The following is a 22,875-nucleotide window of genomic DNA, read 5'->3' as shown; positions in this document are numbered from 1 at the left end:
AATATGAAATTTTTTGGGCAACATGAGCAAGGCTTGCCGAATAATGTCAATTATTTTCAGATTTATTAGGAGATTTGCTGAGATTATATTAATAATAATCTGTTTTCCGCGCAATTTTTTGAGGCTAGGATCGTCACTGTTGGTGTTTTCGACTGAGCTTTCACCAGTTTTTCGTCTATTTTTCCCCAACTTTTCTTTAAAGTGTATGCAACATTGCCAAACTGTAAACTGGCCTAACTTTTGAAAGGTACAGGTCATGACTTTTGGGTAAAAAAAATGACTGTACAGCCTCAACTTCCTTAAGCCATCAGATTCGTCAATCGTATCCGATTGTGGGGAGAGGATTAGGGATTTGGAAATGTCGAGGGAAACTTTAAATTTCTTCTTTATAAAAACAAGGAGTTTTGGAATTGGGCTTCGGGGAATAGTGATCGACGCGAAAGGAGCGTTAAGTAGGTCGACCAAATTGGGATAACGGCGCATGAATAGCTTTTGTACCGAATTCCGGAAGTCCAAAGAGCTCCGGCGATGTGGCACACGGTTCATTGGGTGCGAGCTCTTCGCCTTTGTGTACATTGACAAATATATTTGGATATTGATCCTGTATCGATTGGGGCGAACGCGTATAGTTGCACCCGCGTCAGTTAGTCAAGTGGCCCGGCCCGATGACAGTTTGACGTTTCTTTTGATGATCGATAATGATTAATGGCTCTGTTAAGATTGATACGAAGGGAACAGCGGTGGGGGGGGGCGTTCTTGCCATGTGGCTGAATTTTTTTGCTTTTTTTATGCGTTCCCGATGTCGACGAAGACTGCGAAGGAATTTCAACGGGGAGTACACTTTTGCAGTGGAAATAAATGTGGACACATGCACCAGCAGTCGCAAAGGGGACGAAAGAAACGAGACGGGGGGGGGGGGGGGGGGGGGGGTAACGAGGCGAGGAGCGAGCGGGCTTTTGACGAATTTTTGTATGCCATTAAAATTGTAATGCAGATACGTACGTTTGAATCGTCTCGTAACGATGCAAACGCGGCTGTAGAAGTTCAATTGAATTCCCGAGGAATTCATGCAGGGGGATCGGCTCCATTTCGCGGGAGATCGTCGCGAGCTCTCGCAGTTTTTTTCTCTTGTTTTGAAGCTCGAAGGAAAAGTTGGGGCTCGGGTCGGCGGGATCGCTGCGACTCTTGTTTTTCGGTCGAATTTTCGGCAGAATTAGACCGGCCGAGAAAGACTTGTAAAACGATGTTAAAGCCTCTAGCCGAATTTCGAGCCACCGGCTTCCGCCGTAGCTTCGATCCCTTTCCGCGAAAGCTGTTCGCGCACACGAAGCTTCCCCTAATGGCGCATTCTTCCTCCTTAATTTCCGGACAGCTCGCAAGTCCTCCCCGCCTGCTCCGAATAATTTCCTTTAGCGGAGGGCAAAGGGCGCCAATGAAGGGAAAGCAGGCGGGCCGCGATCGAAGGCGACGTTGAAGAGCAAAAAGCGTGGCTGCTTCGACCGGGAAATCCGACGGCGAAAGAGGGCGCTCTCAAAACCCCCGCAAATCTCGGGCCCCCGGTCCCACAGGAAATCCCGGTCGAAAGTTTTCCCTCCCGGAAACCGGTGCGCAACGAATTTTCGCACGGGAGAAGCAGCGAATAATAGACGCGGAAAATAAGAGAGGAACGCGACTGTTTATCGCGGAATGATTCGTCCGCACGCAGGAGGCCCGAGAACGTGTGTGTACGCGCGGAAGAGGAGGAAAGGGCGCGCGCGACGACGACGACGACGACGACAAAACGAGAGAGGATCTCGCGACGAAGGAATGGAGGGACAAGGGGCCGCGGGGGGAGGCGCGCCAGAAGAGATCTCCGCGTATCTCGATTTGCCCAGCGCCACAAGTGTTCGTGGCGTGGACGCGCGAAGGTGCTCACCAACCTCTTTTTTTTCCACTGCGTATTTCGCTTCTCGTAGATACTTTTATTGAGCCTACGGATCGTCGCGTAGCGATACACACACTAACAGTCGCGTCTATCTTTCGCTCTCGACGTTCATTGAGACACAGATGAGGATACGAATGTATGTGGGAAGCCGAGGAGCGCATAAATGGACGAGCATCGATGTGCATGTCGCTGTATAAATGTACGTACACGTGAGCCTCTCCGCGCCTGTGGGTAGAACACCATTCCGATTCTCTCAGTTTCGAATCCGCTCGGTCGCACACGCACCTCGACGTTATCGCGGTGCGGAACGCTCCGGGTGCTCACATTTTCGCGGCCGCAGTTAAACGCGCTTTGGGATCGGGAAATATCGAGCTTTTTCTTTCGCTTTAAGACGGAAGGGGATTTCGTTGGAAGATAAATCGTGCTCGATCGGGGGATCGGGATTCGGTGAAAAATCTCGGGAGAGCGGTGCGATCTTTCGGGGGAAATCGGCTCGAAGAGTCGACGGGTTTCGGTCCTCGGGTTCGAAGAATCTTCGAGCGAACGGATTTCTGCGGTTGTTCGTCGCTGGTGCGACTCGGCGCGAGGCTCGCCCGTCGTCAGCTCGCTAACGGTCAGTCAATTTGTATTAATATTTGAAGAATCAACTGCCTGGTAAACGGTGCTGAGAGCTTTTACGCGGTTCGAGTGTCCTCCCTTGAGGAGGCTCTTTTTTGAGGGGGCGAGATCGAGCGAGGAAAATGGTGAACCGCACTAACGAAAGCGCGGGGACACTCGTCGTTTGTGCGTGCCGGAGGCTCGACACGAAATCGGGGCGCGAGAGAAAACGCGTGGGCGCTCGGCTTTCCCTCGCACCCTCGCTGCGCCCCTGGCTTCCGTGTACACACATAACTTCCTCACAAGATCCTCGCCTTCCTCGCATTTTCCTTCAGCGATCCGAAGCTCCTACGTGTGCTCTTTCTCTCGTTGCTTTCGCTCCTTTTTGACGTCTCAACTCCCCCTCGGAGAGTCTCACCCTCTCGCCAATTCCCTCGATACGTGCGTGCCTCCGTATGTGTGTGTGTGTGTGTGTGCCGGAACACCACAAAAGTGTCGGGAAGATCGAGGGTGCGAGATTCCCTCCGAGCAGCCACCGACGTATCCGGTGTCCCGAAACTCAAAAGAAACTCTCCAGCGACCACTCAATCCCGATGTTTTCCCATGGAAAACTGCTTCCCCTCGTTCCTCGTCGGGCTTCGTGTGCAGCTTCCGGACGATCCTTGAGCCGGGGGAGCGCGTCGAGCTAAATCCCACTTTTTCTTAACAACGCGTCGCTCGATCGAATTGTCCGAGCTTCTCAGTACTTTTCTCACGGAAACTGAGCAACTTTACTGCGGAATCGCGACATGGACGCGCGGCTGTTGGGACACCTGATATAAAAATCAACGGCGCGGCAATGTGCACTGACACGCGAGCTCACAGGAAGAGTCAAATGAACTGGAATTGAGAGAGATAAGTCAGCGGGAGAGCAAACGATGGAAAGACCGGGAGGGGAGGAGTTGGAGGAACGAATTCGAATGGGAATATGAGAAATATCGAATCCTTCGATCTTCGAGTCCCGAAAATCGAGCTCTTGCTCCCCCGCGATAATGCGATCCTCGCACAATAAAAATTCACGGTTTGATCTCGCCGCATCTCAAAACGTTCATTAAAAACTCATCGGAATCTCAGCGGATCTTTTCCCACTTTTTCAAACATTCCCCAAGGGATCAGACTCGTTTGCGGACTCGTATAAATCGCGATCGATTCCCGCGTCGATCGATACGCCCCGAAGTGTCAGACCGGAAAGGTAACGGGTCACTCGACGCCAATTCGCACGCCCATGTACACACGTTCCTTCGTACGTGATTACCTTTTAATCGGCAGGCATCGACGACCGGAACGAACCGCGTGGAAACCCGTCCCGATCATTTCCCTTTGTTAATCAGCATCTCTCTTTCCCTCCTCGCACTCTCACTCTCACTTTCTCGTTCCCGCGCTAAACCAGGATGTACCTTTGTGTTCTCTTATTCGTAGCCGTGTGCGCATATTGTACGTTCGAATAGGCCCTACAAATTCCTGCGACGATTGCCCTCATTTCTCAGCAATTTGTCATAGAAAATCCAGGTCCGCGTGGGGCTCGATTCGCCAAACCGCGAGACACGAATTTTTCAACGGGATTCTTGGATTTTCGTCTTTTCAGGGCAACTTTGCTTTTTTCATTTTTGTGATGAAACTTCCGGGGCGAGGAAATCTCTTGGCGGAAGAGATTTGAGATTGGGAGGCAGAAAAACACGAAAGTTTCGAGTTTCCTCAAATTAATTGGCCTGGAAATATAGAAAGATTTTGAGAAAGATCGGTTTCTTATTCCTTCGGTTATTTGCGAACCTGAAAAAGGTGTAAATTAATAGATTTTTTCTGTTAACGAATGCAAACTTGTGTTCGTTGATAAACGCGGTGAGCATTCGCGATGAAGCCGGTAAATGTTCGCTTTTCCAACCGCGAGATCATTATCATTTCGATCGACGACGCGCCGCTATTCGCAGCTTGTTTTCAAGGACTTTGCATTGATTTGCGCACATCATTCAATATGCAAAAACGCGTCTCGTGATTCTATTTTTATGCACCTGCCACTTCTCGAACGAGTATTTCTACGCAAAACATTAATCATAAACATGCAATCAATATGAAATTTATGAAATTCTAAGCAGTTGGAAAATTCAATCCATTTGACGACGGAGACGAAAACAAACTTGACAGAATGAAACTTTCTCACTTTTTCCATCAGTTTCTCTTTCAACGTTCGTAGAAAAACGAGTGAATCTTGGTGTCCCACTTGCGCGCGGTGCTGCAAATACTTGTAGCGAATAAAACTAGCATTTTCGGTGGTAAATTCGCCGAAAAAATGTGCGTGAAACCCTCGAAAACGTTCCCGAGTGATAAACTCTCAACAATGGAGTAAAATTTCGCTAGCATCGCTTTTTTTCGATACGCCTTTCGCATATTTTGAAAACGTTAATTCACTCGAAGCTCCAGTAGAATCGCCTACTTTCTTTCTAGAATATTCCACCAGGTAAAGTCGCCCCACAAAAGTGCGCCAAGTTCTCTTCCCCATTCAGATTTTCTCAATCATTTTGTCTCATCTTGTTTGCTTCTCTGTTTGCTGCTTTAGTTTGCCTCTTCGTTTGTACCTAGATTAGATTGCTATACTCGATCATCACAGTTAATGCTGTTACTACTTAGTTTAAATTATGTTTTTACTTTTCCGAGTTATGTCACTCTATTCTATATTGGCTGTTGTGTGCTCAACTTGAATATTGTTATTTTTTATGTTTCTTTTATTTTTTTTTTTATTATTTACTTGTTACACTTAATCTGGCATATTTTATGCTATTTGTATTCGATGTATCCTGTGTCCAAATTGATATATTTATGCTATGGCATAAATATATCAATCAATCAATCTTCTGTAGAGTCTTCGTCACAAAATCATGAATTAATGAAGCTTTATCGTACACCATTCTCTTCGTTACGAAAAAAACGTAAAAAACCGTGTATCAACAAGTGCCATGAACGCAGACGAGAAGGATTTTACGCTCAAGAGAAAATTGGGGCAATTTTTGTAGAGCTCGAGTTGTGTGAACCGTGAGTTTGTCCGTTGAGCAAGATATTTGGTAGAATTTTTGATAATTTTCATGGCAACTTGTTGGTTCAATGTCGTTCAATAATTTCTGAAACTTCGATCGTTCGCCTCCTCGTCGCGACTGCACGATAATTATAACGAGCTTTGGTGTCAAAAACTGTGAAAAATTCCTTCCAAAGAACGTAATTTTCTTCCGGACGAAGGAGTGCGGGATTAAGGTAGCTCCTGTACTGCATGCTAGTCAAATGAGTGCTAAATTTTAAAAACGCTTTTAGACCAAGTTTAACGTACCGATTAAATGTATTGTTAGTGAATTTGTATTACAGCATATCTTATTAAGATGTAAAAATATTAAAAACGCTAGTTTTGCAAAACCATCAATTAATATATGCAAATTTTCACGCTGACACACCTTCACTGGTATTTTTCAAAAAATTATCTGCGTTTTTTCATCGATTTTATTGCAACGAGTCTCATTTTGTTCGTCAACTGGTCCTCTATCAATCCACCATGAAGTTGTTTTTTTAACTTGATCGTTTCACTGTTGCAGCTAATTGTTCATTAAAAGTGAAAAAACTTTTTCATTCATAATTTCTGAAGGAATGCGTTTAGAGGAAAATTTACGTGGTGAATTCGTAGAGGATCAGTTGAGGAAGAAAATGAGACTTGGTGCAATAAAATCCGTTAAAAAATACAGATGATTCTTTGAAAAATACCTGTGAAAATGTGTCGTCATGGAAATTTGCATCCATCAGTTGATAGTTTTGCAAAACTATCATTTTCAATATTTTTTCACGTTAATAAAATAAGAGGATCAGTTGAGGAACAAAATGAGACTTGGTGCAATAAAATCCGTTAAAAAATACAGATGATTCTTTGAAAAATAGCTGTGAAAGTGTGTCATCATGGAAATTTCCATCCATCAGTTGATAGTTTTGCAAAACTATTATTTTCAATATTTTTTCACTTTAATAAAATATGCTTGAATAAATATCTACTAACGATAAGTTTAATCGGTACGTTAAACTTGGTCTAAAAGCGTTTTGAAAATTTAGCACTCATTTGACTTTAAAAAGTGAAGAATTGACTCGAGCGTTTAATCGATTCAGTCCTCAGGTTATTTATTAATCGGGATTTAATTGCCGAACGAAATATGAAACGGCGTGGTTCGAGCGCGAGATCGGAAAGTCATCTCGGTGATACGCGAGCATATATGACGGAGAATAAAAGCGACGGGGAGCGCCGAGAGCAACAAATCGGATCTGTCATCCGGGCCGATCGAAATTTAGGTCATAGGGTACGTCGCACGCGCGCTCCCGTGTCCTCACGGGCTCGACGTTCGACTCTCAACTCGATATTTTGTATATGAACGGACCAGCGTTTCGAGTGACAATGCGGCCGTTTTTTTACTTTTCGTCTGTAATTTAATATCACGCTTTCCATATCCGCGCGCATAACGAACGCGACGAGGATTGAAAGGAGCTGGAAAAAATGGTTCTTCGTCCCTGGGAAACGCGGATCCGCTTAATTCCACTTTTTCATGTGTCAATTCAACGGAAATCTCTTCCATTGAAAGCCTTTTAAATACTTTTTCTTTCTGTTAAATCCATTGAATTTCGTATCGCTGCTAGGACACGGACTCGAATTGACTTTTTCATTAAAAATGCTCCGATCTCGGTGCCGACGCAACTCGAATTCGCGTTTTTCGTCGTGGTGCCGATCAAAAGGAAACTCGAACTGCCGCGCTGCGGAAAGAGTCGCTGCTCCACAAAAACTTTCGTATCCGCATGCGAAAGAACGTCGAAACGAACGTAGCGATTTTAACGCGCGTGTAGAAACCATTTTCTTTCACTCCCCGCGCGTCGCCCCATCCGTAAGAAAAACAAACCTCCGAATTTCGAGTTTTTCTTCCTCGGACAAAAGAGCTCGAGACGCTGCGAGATAAAATTTCGTTCCAAGTGTTGACCGCAGGAGGGAAAAATTATTCTGCATTTTCTCAATTTCGTACGCGAACACCGGGCGCGCTGAATTTGTGTCAATTTTTCATCAAATTCACCGATCGAGTAATTCAAAGAACTTTTCGAGCATCGATGCCTCGCTCTTTTTCTCATCAAAGTACATTCGAAGAAAATTGTTTATAAATCCTGAGATAAAAGTTGAGAAGCTTCCAAAGTTTTGAGAGACGTTGGTCCTCGTGTCCCACTCGATCCTCGATCACTCTCGTGGATACAAAAGTCCTGTGGGCAATAGCGACGCGCGAAAACGCTTCGCCGAGTACACATCCCGGGTATTCATGGAAAAGCAATAAAGCTCGTCGTGAGGTGATAGTAGTTTTGATACGAGTATGTGCGCTCGTAGAACAGTCGATCGGAGCTGCTCTATACGCGCATGTGTATTTACAAGAGGAGCTTTAATGCCTCAATTCGAACGTAACGGACATCCAACGATATTAAACTGTTCCTGGCACAGCTCGACCACCGAAATCTTTCTCGATCTCCTCTCAACCTATCGTTCGAAACAAAAGTTTGAAAAAAGCGTGGAGTCGCGTTGGCCTCGCGGAATCCCGGTGGGAAAAACTCTTGCAGCTTTCACGCAGGCGAATGCGATTCTTTGGAAGCTCTGAGGGGGGTTTCCGTCAAATAAATCGATTGTTTTCGGGAAAGTTTTTGGATAGACGGAAATAGGATAGGATTTCAAGAGTAAAAAGACATTTTTTTCGTGTGAGAAATACTAATTTGTACGCGGTTTATGCGCAGAGTCTGATTGTCGAAGTTTCTTAGCAGCGTACAATGTGGGGATTGTAATTATTTTCATATATATTTTCCCTCCATAGGAACCTATAAAAACCCGAAAAAATTGCGCGAAATTCTGTATTTTTAGAGAGTTTGAAATAAAAAGGCTTCTGAAGGAGAAGAACGTTACTTCGACTGCTGTAAATATAGAATTTCGTAATTTTTTCGGAGTTTTATAGGTTCATATGCGGAGGGAAAATACATGAAAAAGGCAAAGAAATTTGGAATTTTTGTCGCAGATTTTTTGTCTTTCGTAAAGCAAGGACTCCCCTTAAAACGAGACATTTTCGTCCGTCTTTTCGTACCAAATAATAAAAATTTTCGGTCCTCCGATCGATTTCTCTTTCATTTCGATTCGAGATGAAAATCGCCAAAATGAGAGAGATCGAAAAGATCGAAAAGGCTTCGAGAACGAAGCAGAATCGTTCGTTGCTCTTGGGCGGATCACAATTTCTGCGTCTTTTCATAAAAACGTCGGATCATCCGTCGAATCCCATGAATCGAGGGGTGACTTGAGGGAGTAAATCTCGCTGAAACTGCAGCGAAAAAGTGTATTTAATGTTGAGACGCGGGCGAGGAGAGTTTGCGAGGAAAAAGTAGGGCTCGAGGTTTTCGTGGTCCATTCGGTGTTGCGGGAAGGCGCGGTGAGAGAAGCGCGAGTGAACGCAAGAGGAAAGAGTTTTTAGGCCTTTCAGAGTGCGAGCGCGCCTGGTCCAAGAAGGAAAAACGAGAGGGATGCGACCGTATGCGACGGAAAAAAGTAGGGCCATCGCCTGGGAATACCCTTAAAAGCTTTTCCCACTCGACCCGGCAAGGAAAGCTCGCGAAGAGAAAGGGGGAGGGCCGAGTAGGAAGAAAAAGAGTGAAAAATCGTAGTTGGAGAGAAACGCACTGTTCGTGCATATTCGTACGATGTCGATCCTTCAAACGGGACGAAACTTTGCTTTTGTCCCGGCACATTGCTCCACAGCCGAGAGCGTGCCCGGGATATATTGCAGTTTCGTTATCGTACGAGAGACACACTTTTCACGACCGAGCAATACCGAAGAGTGCGTTTTTATAGCCGATAAATCGATCATCGATTTTTCCCTCTTCCTCCCGTCTTTCCTCTTTCTCCTCGCTTGTCCTCCGGACTGAGTGACCTACTCCAAAATGTCCTACATATCGTTCGATCCGCGGTTGAGCATCAATTGTGAGCCCCTTTTTCCGAAAGTATAACGCCAAGATCGTTCGAAAAATGGGACCAATATTCCTCTCATGCGATTCATCATTTCTTAATTGTCCGCAAAGAACAGTACACGTTTCGTGAGGACACTCGATGCCATTATTTCGCAGAGCAGAGGCGTCGAATTTAGGCTTTTTCCGCATGTCGAAGAAGGAGGAAGGAATCGCTTCCGCAAAACTCGGAAAAACAAAAATCTAGCGTAACGAGGAGGCAGAAAAACTTAATAATTTTTGGAAAATGTATCGAAGGTCCTGTCGGTGCAGTCCCCGAACGAAGCGTGCTGAGAGGAGATGAACCGAGTGGGCTCGTGTCGTCCGATTTCGAGAAAATCGAGAGTTTCGGAAGCGAGTGAAAGTGGATCATAATCGGAGGAATAATCCTGGAGCAGCAAAGCGCAGCAAATTCGCAAGAGAAAACCGTCAGCTTGTGCCGCCCGCACAGAGGAGAGTCGGCGAAGAGAGGGTAAGAGGAGCCAAGCGACGCTGCGGATCATCAAAGCTCAGAGAGATCGAGCTCCGTAACGAGCCATTACACGGAAGAGAGGAAGAGAGAAAAAGAGAGACCAAGAGCGAGACAGAGGCGCTTGCAGAAGCTGGATCGACGTGGCGTTCGGGCTCTCTGATAAAACGCAACAAGCAGCCATAATCCGACGAGGGTGTAACGAGAGAGTAACGAGATATCAACACGATGCGCCGTTCCATCGCGATATACAGTAATCTGCATTGAAATAGAGCTCGATCTCTGGCCAATCGTCTCATAAACTTAGCCACGTAGGTATGAACAACAATATACTTAAATAAACGCGAAATAAATCATACGAAAGTATGCACAGAAGTGCAGGCTTTTCTTATAGTCTTTTTGTACTGGCACGCAGCACCATTACTGTATCGAGCTAATCCCTGCTGTGTTTAGTTACGCGTACCGTAAAGTAGACGAGAGCATGATATAGGTCGTGGCTCACCGTTCAACACACTCGCACCTCTAGCTCAGTCTGTGTATATTGTATTATATTATTGAGGCAGGAAGAGATCGTCGTAGGGGAGATCTCCTCCTCGATAAATATAACTATATAAATGGACAGAGTATTTTTTTCGTTCGAGCACAAACTATATGTTTATACAGATTTGTATCTACGTGTGTATGGGAAAGTGCATGTGTGCAACGATAGGATTAATCGTACCACCCAAGGTGGCACAGATTGAGAGACAGCCCCCCCTGGCATCGAGTCCAGAGAGAGAGAGAGAGAGAGAGAGAGAGAGAGAGAGAGAGAGAGAGAGAGAGAGAGAGAGAGAGCACATCCTCCATCTGCTGTCGAAGCACCTCATCATCATCATCATCGTCATTATTGTTATCGTATATCGCGATGACGAAACGCACTCTCGTCGACACTAGACTATCATAATGTTCCACGCACTGTGGATCGGGCGACGAGGCTTATGAAATTAATTAGTTCGTCAGACTGCCCGATGCTTCGGGGTTTTTCGGACTTTTTTGTGATCGACAGTGATTTTTTCGGGGTTTCGGATGAATTTACGGGTTTATGATGTCGCTGGGGGATGACGGTGCTTCGGAAACTTTCGAATGGGCTTCTTGGGAGAGGATCGAAACGCGAGTCAACTTGGGAGCGATTTTTCGGGAGAGGGGTCGAATTTTTAACGAAATTCTTACGAGCCGCTCGGGCGTCGTCCGGCGGGGAGGGTTTTTTTTTTATTTTTAGGCAAAATTCTGTACGAAAAGAGGCCGATTTTGGAACGGTTCATTTCATAATTCGCGATCAGCTTCCGCGCTTAACGCTTTTCGTCGTGCACGACTAACGTTGACGTTACCGAAATAATATTTACGTGTCTCTCGTCAGCTCATCGTCGTTCTGGCGGTCTCGAAAGAGAGGGAAAGAGAGACGCAAAGTACGGAGGGCTCATAACAACGAGAGGCGTTAGGGTTACTCGGAGAGCATCCACAAACCGGCACCGGCACCGTCGACGACACTTCCGGTCGGCCGGAAGCGAGGTCCATGTGAACGGGCTGGCTTACGGCCCCCACCGGACCACTCAACCCCTCGACCCACCCCCCGCGCCACTTTTACGCAACGAAGCAACATGGAAGCTGCTTCGGAATTGTGAGTACCATTTTTTCCCATGCGCACCAAAGTCTGCACGTTTTTATACGCTTCTCCATACTTTTTTCACTCGGGGAAACCTCCCGTTCATTTTCTCTCGAAAAAACGTCCCCTTCTCCTGCACACAGTGCCAAGTTTCAATTTTTTTTGCGCACAGAGGAGCTTAATTATTACACGATTAATGACGCGAGTCGTTCATAGTACCAGCGACTCGATTACGATTTCATCGATTTCGAAATGAATGAACCGCTAAATTATCAATTCACAGATGCATGAAACACGAGATCGCATTGCTCTGCGATTGAATTGAAAGTTTTAATATGCGTGTCGAAGCTTCGCGTCCAAGTCCGCCGAGTCGTCCGAGCCCCGTTCTATTAGCTTCAAGTTTACGGTGACGTACGATAAGCGAAGGAAGTCACAAACAGCTGACGAGTGTGCGTAATCGTGTTACCGCAAGAAAAAAGCGAGAGAGAGAGAGAGAGACACCCACGTGGAAACGTGCTTAATACACGTGAGACATTCAACAGTAACGTTCGTGCTGTCCGAGACACGAGGCTTAAGAACGAACCGCATTTATTAGCAACAGTAGAGTCGTCGTACATGAGCCCGGACCCCCTTTCTGGGACACAAATTGACGTATAAAGTAGCAGAAGTATCGGTTAATTTAGAAACGTCTCGCTCCTCAAGATGTGATAATAATGTGGGTCGCATCATTGAAATTGTTCGGCTTACAGTCGAAGATTAATTAGGTTAAAGTTTCAGCTGTTTTCGAGAGGCTCGCGATGGCGAATGATTATTGAGAAAAATGATTTGTTTCATTGTCCAGAAAGTTGGATTAATTAAGTTTCTTCGATCTCAGAAGATGCTTAGAAGCCTCATAAATAGAAATTTTTCTGCTTTACTTAAATCGGGAAAATCGCGAATGTCTAATCGGTTGGGATTCGAAGTAATAAAACGAGTTTGAATAAAGTAAGGAAAAAAAAGGAATTTAATCGAATTTTGAGGGCGAAATTCTCGAGGGTCGAGTCACAAATCGATTTCTCGTTGCCTTGGAATCGTTACTCGATCGTTGTAGTAACCTGCTTGGCTGCACCAAGCTTTATCTACTGATTAATCGATTGTGATTTAACGAGAGTGAAATATTCAAATGGGAATATGTCAGAGCTGCAGCACAACAGTCATGATTCGATTACGAACACGTTAAGGCTTTATGTACACTTGGAGCGGGCGAAAAAGCGTGATTTTCTTGATTTTCTTTCGACTAGAAAATAAATGTTTAATGAAAAACTGTAAACGACATTTATTAGTACATATTTTCATGTCCTTGTACAATTTTTTTCATCAAAACATTTCTCAAAATGGCGCAACTCCAGTAGCACCTTTTTTGAGCAACTTGTGGCGGACATGATAACTAAAAAACCACAAACCCGATCCATACCAAATTTATACCACTTATTTATTATAATAGTAGCTTAGACCTGGACGAAGGATTTGTAAAAATGTTGATTTAAAAAAAGTGGCGACAGTTTTAATTAAAAATTCGTTTTTGAGGTGCTAAATTTTCGGTTTTTCGTTACAATTTTTTTCTTTTCCAACAAAATACGAAATCCTTCGTCCAGGCCCTAGCTATTGTTATAATAAATGAGTGGTACAAATTTGCTATGGATCGGATCAATAGTTTTTTAGTTACGAATTTAATCCTCCGATCTTTGTAAAATTTGGTGAGAATATTCTTCAGACATTGTACTTAAAGAATATCTCATAAAAAATTTTCGATTTTTCTCCCTTATTTAAAAGTGTATAAAAGGCTTTAAGGATGTAAAAGGGGTTCGTACTAGTCAATGGACAGTCTTTTACCATATTTTTTCAAATAAATTATCATATAGCACAAGAATATATTAAGAATATATTAAGAAATCTTGTAATGATTTTTGAATGGTAAATAATATTCAAGTTCGTTTCATTACGAAAAGAATTTTATGCAGAGTTATTAACGCGAACACGATTCCGTAGTGCAGTGTGAAAAGTTTACGTCTGGCAACATCGGACGTAGTCAGTTGACAGCTGAGGTTAGAGCTTATCATAACGACAAAAAGGTTCCATTGAGCTTTGTAAAAATGTTTACATTTGTAGGCTGTGCGACGTTGCCACAACTTCACGGGGTTATAAAATCCTGAGGTTCCGTCATCATTTGTCGTCTTTCGTCTTTAACTTTACATTTCTAATTCAGATGTCCGTTGACCCCCTTTATTTAACGAACCGTTAAAATCCTCAGAGTTCAATGCATATAATAGAAGCTTTTTATGATTAACGTGTGATATAAAAATACATCAAATTTCGAGTTATACAGATTTCGAAGTCATTGTGTCTATATATGACACGTAAAACTGTGTTTTTTTGACTAAAAATATTTCGATTAAGGAGTTTCGGTACAGGCGATACAATGTTGCCATGCTAAACCATGCTAAAAACATAAAAAATTTCAAAAAGTTTAGAATTTTATAAAATTTGGTGAACATATTCTTTAGTGCCAAATTTGCCAATACAAATTTTTTAAGATTTTTCTTCTACACAGTTATCGAGTAATTGATCACTAAAGTTTACGTGTATAAGCATAGCGTTTCCATATATATAGGTATACATTCCGGGCATAAAAAATCTGCTTTAATGCGTAATTACTCGATAACTAAGTAGAAGAAAATTTTGAAAAAATTTGTGTTTTCGCACTTGATGTTGAAGAACATTATCACCAAATTTGATCAATTTTTTAATATTTTGACTTCTGTACCGAAACTCCTTAAACAATCGTTAAGAAACCTTGAAATTTCACAGAGATTAAGTTTTAAGCTTGGACTATAAAATAGAAAAAAATGAGAGTGCCATCTGAAATGGAGCCTAGTGTTTATACATCTTTAAATTCTGTCGTCATGAATATTCATCACGAAGCAAAGCATAATTCCTCGGCGCAGTAGCCACTTAACGTTGATTCCTGATGCGAGGAGACGGGAATTTTCTATTTTCCTGTTGTTCGGATTGAAACAATTAAAGTCTCGTTAAGTAACGACGAGTAAACTGTTACTTCGACTCCGGCGAGCTAAGATTTTTTGCATAAATGTGGAACATTGCGAGATGCTCGCATATCGCGACTCTTCCCAGTGTCAGATTCCCTGCACGATGCAATTTTATCGTTGCGTAATGCTGTCACCGTACGCAGGCAAATTTTGAGCTGCGCTTCGATTTGCACTTTGCTACTTTTCTGTGCCATCGTCATAGGACGATTCGTGGACGATTTTGTAGATTTTGAAATCCGCCTCGATGAATGTCGAGTGATTTTCGACTATTTTTTTTTTCCATCTTTCCATTTTTCATTCGTAAGACGAAGAAATTTTTTGTATTTTGGAGTGTGCGCGACGAGTCCGAATATTCGAGTACGAGCTCATCGCGCGCGAGATCTCCCGCGACACTTTTCCAATAACGATTCCTCCGCTCCCGCGGCGTCTCTCGTTTCCTCTCAGTTCTCATCGACGCCGATGCGACGCATTGGCAATAAATAAGTCGCAGAAGATTGCTGTTGGCACAAATACACCAGCAGTGGCATTTGCTTCGTTCGTCCTCAAACTCGCTCCACGTTGAGACGTCAACTGCGCTCCGAGATCGCGTGATCATGACACGCGATAGAAACTACGGATGTAACGATCTTACCGTCGCAAACTGGGCGATGATTGATTATACGCGCGCGTAAGAGCTTAACGCGGGAATCCAATCCTCTGGAGCGTATACACACGCTCTTATTGCTCTTTCTGCCTCGGTTCTAATTCATTTGTACGTGTCGTAAGACATTTTTTATCTTTCTTGTCAACAGTCAAGGATAAAATGCGATATTTTTTCATATAAACGTCCTTCTTACGGTCCCATTACAAATCACTGTTTTCAAACAATTATATTTGACCTACGGAAGTTGGCACGGTGACTCGGTTAAATGAAAACACGGAGGAGCAGACCGACGCACCGTTTGGAACCTGATTTTTGTATTTTTCGTGTTTCTCGTATTTTTTTTTTGGTATTTTTCCTGAGCTTTGTCAATTTTCATCAACTTTTTGGAGCTTCTTCCGCTCATTGATCGAAAAACTCTTCCGGAACGCGCAATGTTTACTTTGGGGCAGATGCATCAATTGTATATATTCAAAATTCAGATTCAGAAATGCATTTTCACAGATCCACGGCTGAGAAGAACAACGTCGTATCACAACAACACCCTATTTCAAAATTTTCCTCACAAACATCGTATCTCAGGATGTGATACAAAAATATCGTATTTCAAAATTTCTTTAAAGCACGTCCTTATTCAATATTTGATTGAAAAACATCGTAGCTCGGGTAAGAAATTGATAAGGCACATTAGATTCTCGGCAGCTCGGAAAGAGCGAAGGACCAAAAAATGACGTAATTTTGCGAGGATTTTTTTGGTAAACATATTTTTGCTGAAAAATAAAATTCACAAAACTAAATACAGAATCATAACTTGTCAAAAATAGCTTTATTCAAAAATAACTTAACTCGTACACATCGAAGGTGCTCCAAACCCACTCAATGATTTGTCCCTTGAATCTTTGAACACGAACTTTCGGACGATCATAATAATCCTCGCGATTTTGCGACCGTTGTATACGACAGGTATATATAATTGTGGTTTCATAAAACTTATTCAGTACTCGTAAGTCGTTACTCCTAAACGTAAGCGATACGAGAATTACGATGATCGTCTAAAAGTCATTGTTCAAAGATTCGAGCAATACGATGTTTGTTGGGAAAATAAAATTATAATTGTAAAAGTTATTCTTACGGGAGTTACTATTGCAAAAGATATTGCTACAAAAGTTATTTTTGCATAAAGTTCTTTTTTTTAAGTTATTTTTGACAAGTTATTTAGACATGGAGCCACAACTTTGTTTCGAGGTTCACAACAAGTTTCGTGCTCCCGAGAACCCTCGAAATCGAAAATCCGATTACAATATTGTAAAAAAAAACTAGTGACAAATGAGTGGGAATCGTTGTCTTGAAAAAAAAAAAAAATGCTTAAAATAAAAATTTGCAAATTGCTTCCTCAAGATGGTCAAGATGCACGATGCTCAATGCTTACTTATGAGGTGCTATATTTTTCATTTTGGCTCCCTCATAGAGGAAGCTTTCAGCATTGTTCTAAAAGAAAACAATTTGTTACTTTTTTAGGCTTATATGCTGCTCCTAAAACTGAATGACGAGCTATCAGAAAAAACACTTTGCAACTTTCAATTTTCGTCGTTTTTCGATTTACATTTAAATGAAATAATTCCGACAACTTTGCTGGAAAGTATAGAAGACTTATACACAATATCTTACAACATATTTTCAAAAATTAAAGCGGTTAGACGATTTTTCGAAAAAAACTCATGTTTTCGTAAAATTCAAAAAATCATAAAATTTAAACCGCTCAACCGATATTTCCCAAATTCAATACCAACCTTCCTGTTATGATAATCTATTTATAAAAAAAAAATTAGTAATAAATCTTAAAATTTTCGAAAGTTAGAGCGTCGATATCCTTTTTTTGAAAATTTCAAAACGTCTTAGGATTCGTGTTTTTTTACAAATTCTGACAAAATTATCAGAGAATGGAGAGCTTGTATAGATTAACACCTGTGCAAAACAGAAGCCCTGCATCTCAAATCGTTTTCGAGTTATAAGCGTTTGAATTTTGCAGTGTCATAAACATCCGGACATTTTTTCTAGAGATGATTTTTCGATGTTGTGGGACATTTCGAGCACACTGACATTGAAAACTGGAAAAAAAAAGTTCATCATCACATAGCTTCCTCCATGAGGAAGCATTGCGAGGCTTCGAAAAGTTTGGAAAAGTACTGAGAAGTTGAAATGTTTCGTGACAATGAATACTTTCCGTAGGTCACCGCTCTCGGGTGCAGACTCGCAGGTTCGAGTTTCCGAGAGAACGTCGTACTACCCACAGGAGCCATCGAAGAGGCCCCAGACGAAGGGACAGAAGGTGCAATCGTTCCTGAAACACAATGCTCTCACGATACTGACAGTTTCCGGTGTTGCGGGCGGCGTTGTTTTAGGCCTGATATTGAGACACGTGAGGGAAGAGCCATGGACGAAACGCGAAATAATGTACGTCAATTACGTCGGCGAACTCTTTCTAAGGATGCTGAAGAGCTTGATACTGCCTCTCATCGTCGCCAGCCTCATTTCAGCTATTGGATCCCTCGATCTTTCGTTAAGTAGTAAAATCGGAGCACGAGCCATCACTTACTACATGGTTACAACCGTCAGTGCTGTAATACTCGGTAATTCCTTGTTTTTTAAACTTTTTCGCCAGACTCTTGTTCCATCTCTTTTCTTTCACGGAGCGTTCGATGTTGCTTTTCACTATTTTCGATTTTACGCACTCGCCAAAATGGCTCATTGCTTCGGAGATGTTCGCACAAATATTTTTCATTTTTTTCACCACTTTTATTCGAATTTCCGATCAGCGAGAGGAGGAATTTCAACGTTAATTGGAAAAAATACTGTTTTTTTTTCTGAATTATTGATATTATGAATTTTTTGGTTTTTCACTATTTTTTATTTATAAAATTCTCACATGTTGTGCAACCTGTGAGGACTGTGAATTAGTAAATGGTCCCGCGATGAATTATTCTGGCAACTCGATGCTTCTGATTCAAGGTATCATTCTGGTAGTCGTCATACACCCTGGCAGAGGTGACAGCACTGGTATGAAAGAGCAGGGAAACGCGAGAAATGTATCGACGACCGACACTCTCATGGATCTCGTGAGAAATATGTTTCCTCCGAATTTGGTGCAGGCCTGTATTTCCCAGTACCGCACCGTACTTACCAAACAGAAAAACAACACTTCAGGTCAGTGCCGAGAAGCAAAAACTCACGAAGTCAATCGACTTTTCAGTGTTCCAACATTTTTTTCATTTTTTCCAATTTTTCGGATAATTTTTTGGTATTGAATAACGAAGAGAATCGTGCGTTCTCGGAGCACGTACGAGAAACATTTTATGCTGGAAACAAGTCTGGGGTCGTTGGCGTTTGGAAAATTTCATCCCGAGGTTAAATTTTTTTCATTAGAGGAAAAAAATCAAAGAAGAATTATTTTTCGTAACAATTTCATAGAATAAAGCGTCAAACGGTTTGAAATTTGGACAAATTTTTCGATTCAGCGTAAAACGATGTTCAAAAAAGGGATAAAAATTCGTTCGAATTTTTTTAGACGACATCTTGACGTGGGAGATCAGCGGCGAGGATACCTCGGGATTGAACATTCTCGGTTTAGTTGTATTCGCGACTGTACTCGGTATAACCCTCGGAAAAATGGGACCAAGCGGAAAGCCCTTGTTGAGCTTTTTCGAGGCACTGTCTTCCGCTATGATGATCATTACCAACTGGGTCATTTGGTAAGTGATCTTTTATCAGCTAATTACCAATTCACGGTTCAATTAATTCGTTAATTGAACTTTGGTCCCTCGACACGAATTCGCGACCGAGCGGTGACAATGGTTTTTCCAGCATTTTCGACTCGATTGATCAAAGTGATGATAAATTATTGAAGGAGAATAACGAAACAGCTGAAATTCTGTGAGCAATAAAACGAAAATTTTCGAACAGCCAATTTTTGACGATTCCCTTTCAACGTCGAAGAAAAGGAATTTTAGAAAATATTTATCGGAATTTAGAAATATTTATCAATTCGATACGCGAGACAAAATATTTTCAAGACACGAAAATAAGTTGAAAATTCTGAAACGAGTTATTCTTTCGTAATTTAACAAAAAATTGCTGCCTCGAATAAACGACTTTTTTTGCAATTCAACAAAGCACAGATCGGATCCGAGCTTTCGTGGTCCAATGAAATGAATTTAGTTCGATGGACAAATTTCATTTTCCCATTCAACAGAAAAATAACTGGCTTCACCAGGTTTTCGTTCGGGAGAATGAATTTGGTTCAAGGAATTCATGTTTTTTTCTCATTGCGATCGTTAAATTGAGAAAACGCGCAAAGAATCGGAAATAAAGTCGAATAAATAATTTCAGGTTGTCACCAGTGGGTGTTCTTTTTCTGGTAGCTTCAAAAATAATGGAAATGGAGTCATTCGACGTGATACTGGGTCAACTGGGCATGTACTTCATGACCGTATTGATCGGATTGTTTATTCACGGTTTCATCGTGTTGCCGACGATATTTTTCTTGTTTACGAAGAAGAATCCAATCGTTTACATATCGAATATGGCGCAAGCGATCGCAACGGCGTTCGGCACGTCCTCGAGTTCCGCGACACTTCCGGTCGCGATTGGTTGTCTCGAAGAGCGCAACGGGATCGACTCGAGGGTTTCGCGATTCGTGATGCCCATCGGCGCCACCATAAACATGGACGGGACAGCTCTGTACGAAGCTGTCGCCGCAATTTTCATCGCTCAAGTGCGCAATTTTCCTCTCAGCTTCGGTCAACTCGCCGCGGTCAGGTGAGCCAGTTCACTTTTCATCCGAGTTTTCACACACTTTATGAAAAAGCTTTGCCCCGGACAAACTTTTCGCTCGATTTTCTCATTCCTTCCCGACGATTTCAGCATCACTGCGACAGCAGCGAGCATCGGAGCTGCCGGAATTCCGCAAGCTGGACTCGTCACGATGGTCATGGTTCTTGACACCGTCGGACTCCCAGCCAAGGACGTCACTCTCATCGTCGCCGTTGATTGGCTACTGTAAGTTTCCTCTCGATAATTCTCCAGTCACCTTGTTTGCGCAGCCCAAAACTTTCCATGTCTCCATAAACCTACAAAAAACACAATAAAATGTTGAAATATTGAAAAAAAAAAAAATGAAAAAAAATCAAAAGTTTTTCGCAATGGCAAAATTCAAATGTTGCTTGGGTCCTCAGTGATCGTTTCAGAACGTCGGTTAACGTGGTCGGGGACTCTCTCGGTGCTGGTATCGTGAATCATTTGAGCAGACACGAATTGGCATCGCTGCCGCACAATGCACAGTCGCAGAACGGTGCTGATCATCACACGACTTCGATATGAGTCAAATGAAATGCGACGAAAAAAACGACAATAAATAACACTGTCCGAGCATAGAAAATTTCGGCTCATCGCGCCCGAATAACGGTGCGTATTAACGCATGTAGAATTATTCATTCGATCTTTGATTAAACGACGAAAACAAAAAAAAATGCGAATAATAGAGAGAAAAAAGCTAATATTGAATTGTGCGAAATACGAATATAAGAGAGCGAGTGTAATTCTCGAGATTTTCGAATCAAACACCGAAAATCCTTAAATTCACTAATTATCGATATTTCTTTCGAGAACCAACTGTACAAGCCGAATTTTCGGTTCGAATCACCGATTAAGTGTTCTAGATGCCTCCGTGTTTCATATCCTCTTGCTTTAAAATCTCGTCGCTTCGTTACAATAACTCATTATCTACTGAAAATCAGTAGTTTTATTATATAATATTTATTATTAATTACGTAAACTGAAAAAGAGGTTTTCTCGACCTGGCGCCACGGAATTTCACCTCAAACTTCTCCTCACTTGATCCACCGTTGTCATTTTGATCGCCTGAAAACTTTGTCAATATATTTAATTTTTCCATTATCAAGAACGAGAAGGAATATTTTCGAATATAAAATTGGAAATTGTTTTTCGAAAAAACGGGCATTTTTCTGTCACGTTAGAAAAGAAAATCCTCGAAACTCGAAAAAAAAAAAAAAAAAAATCCTTAGCTGCAGTTGCAACGGGGGATAAAAAGTGTTGAGCCGAATGAAAAAAATGTGTGAAATTGAGTGAATTTTGGCGAAAAAAAACCTCGCGTTTTTGGGGGTCCGAGACCGTCAGTAATTCGAGCTCGTGCCAAAAAATGGGATTCCTGTTTGCATCACCGTGATGAAAAATCCCAGTGAAAATTCCCTTGTTATCGGTCGAGAGGGCTCTCTTCGTCGTCGGAGGAATGAAATTTGATGAATTAAATCATATTGTTAAATCGGCTGGTCCAGAAAGCGAGCGAAAAACCTGAAAGAAGAAAAACGAGTTTTAAGTTTCGTGACGCGAATGAGCGAGTTCTCTTCGAGGTGAAAGAGTGTTTTGGGTCCACGCACGGACCAATGAAACGATAATAAATATCAGAAAATCTAGTAAATTTTGAGATGAAAAAACGATCATAATCATTCGAATTTTCGTAGGCCAGAAATACGACACGAAATATGAAAAAAGAAATATTTGTGAAACGAAACGTTGTGCGCAAGCATAATATGCAACAACGATAAAAAACGAGAAACTGATGCTATCAAAGCATTCCAATGGACATTCTCAAGCATACTCGACACTTAAACGTTCGATATTTTTGTCGTTATTTCATTTAAAATTCCCTTCAGTTCGATCAAACTTGTACGAAGAGTGGAATATAAATTTATTTTAAAAATTGAATAATTTACGTGTTACGTGATTTTCGGTGCCATAGAATAGAGCAGATAGACTAAAATAATACGAAATTTCCGAAGAAAATTGGACTCTAGTGAATTCGATTGCATATATTTATTTCTAGAGTCGTTACCGTTGCGCATAAAATAACGTGAAAATATAATGAAGTATAGTCCAAAAGTGAAAGGTATCGAAGAAGATACGTTGGCGATATATTGAGACAAAAAAGCAACAATAATATATCGATAATAATTTACGAATAATTGATAAATAATGAATTAGCACCGATCTACGAGAGACTTTCATCGTTGAATGATTTCATATAATTTGTCGTTCGGTTATTTAGGAAGACGAGAATCTATAGAGAAAAAAAATAATCGCTGTAATTATTTGGAGTTACGAAATTCTAGGGGCTAGAAAAAACGTTGATTCAATCCGCAGAGCTAAATTCCAATTTCTTCGGCCCCGCCATTGAACGGTCGATTAGCCGAGATAGTTAAGGACTAAATGTAAATTAATGAATGTATTATGTCAGGCACAACGATACACGTGAGAAAGATAAACGCCGAAGAAGCTTCAGCCAAAAACATCTTGTGTACGATCGCTGTATGCGTCTTGCCGTAAGAAAATAAAGATTGTTTGAAACACGATGAGAAATGAGGGAAAGAAAAT

General features: G+C 42.0%; 1 protein-coding gene across 6 annotated transcripts; it reads left to right on the top strand.

Annotated features, from left to right (window-relative positions):
* The first annotated feature begins 1,928 nt into the window (after positions 1-1,928).
* Positions 1,929-22,853, top strand: LOC122415304 (excitatory amino acid transporter 1-like). 6 transcript variants are annotated; one of them, XM_043427312.1, is made up of 9 exons: positions 1,929-2,123; positions 9,851-10,376; positions 11,458-11,718; positions 17,659-18,059; positions 18,439-18,633; positions 18,995-19,178; positions 19,816-20,244; positions 20,350-20,484; positions 20,661-22,853. In XM_043427312.1, the coding sequence occupies exons 3-9, from the start codon at positions 11,699-11,701 to the stop codon at positions 20,803-20,805; spliced, it is 1,509 nt and encodes a 502-aa protein (XP_043283247.1). In that variant the 5' UTR covers positions 1,929-2,123; positions 9,851-10,376; positions 11,458-11,698; the 3' UTR covers positions 20,806-22,853. The 6 variants fall into 6 exon arrangements, with proteins under 6 accessions (XP_043283247.1, XP_043283251.1, XP_043283249.1 ...); XM_043427314.1 differs by lacking the exon at positions 1,929-2,123 and adding an exon at positions 2,184-2,537 and having other exon boundaries at positions 9,851-10,372; XM_043427310.1 differs by lacking the exon at positions 1,929-2,123 and adding an exon at positions 2,184-2,537.
* The last annotated feature ends 22 nt before the right edge of the window (positions 22,854-22,875 follow it).

Source organism: Venturia canescens, chromosome 8 (genome assembly GCF_019457755.1).
Source record: "Venturia canescens isolate UGA chromosome 8, ASM1945775v1, whole genome shotgun sequence".
In the NCBI taxonomy this organism is placed as follows: Eukaryota; Metazoa; Arthropoda; class Insecta; order Hymenoptera; family Ichneumonidae; genus Venturia; species Venturia canescens.
The sequence above is the reverse complement of the archived record's forward strand: the minus strand, read 5'-3'. Positions and strand labels throughout refer to the sequence as shown.

Coding starts and splice junctions, on each gene's coding strand:
- LOC122415304 (XM_043427316.1), top strand. CDS start 11,699: ATGGAAGCTGCTTCGGAATT. Junction 11,719..17,658: donor ATGGAAGCTGCTTCGGAATT/GTGAGTACCATT, acceptor TACTTTCCGTAG/GTCACCGCTCTCGGGTGCAG. Junction 19,179..19,815: donor ATTACCAACTGGGTCATTTG/GTAAGTGATCTT, acceptor AAATAATTTCAG/GTTGTCACCAGTGGGTGTTC.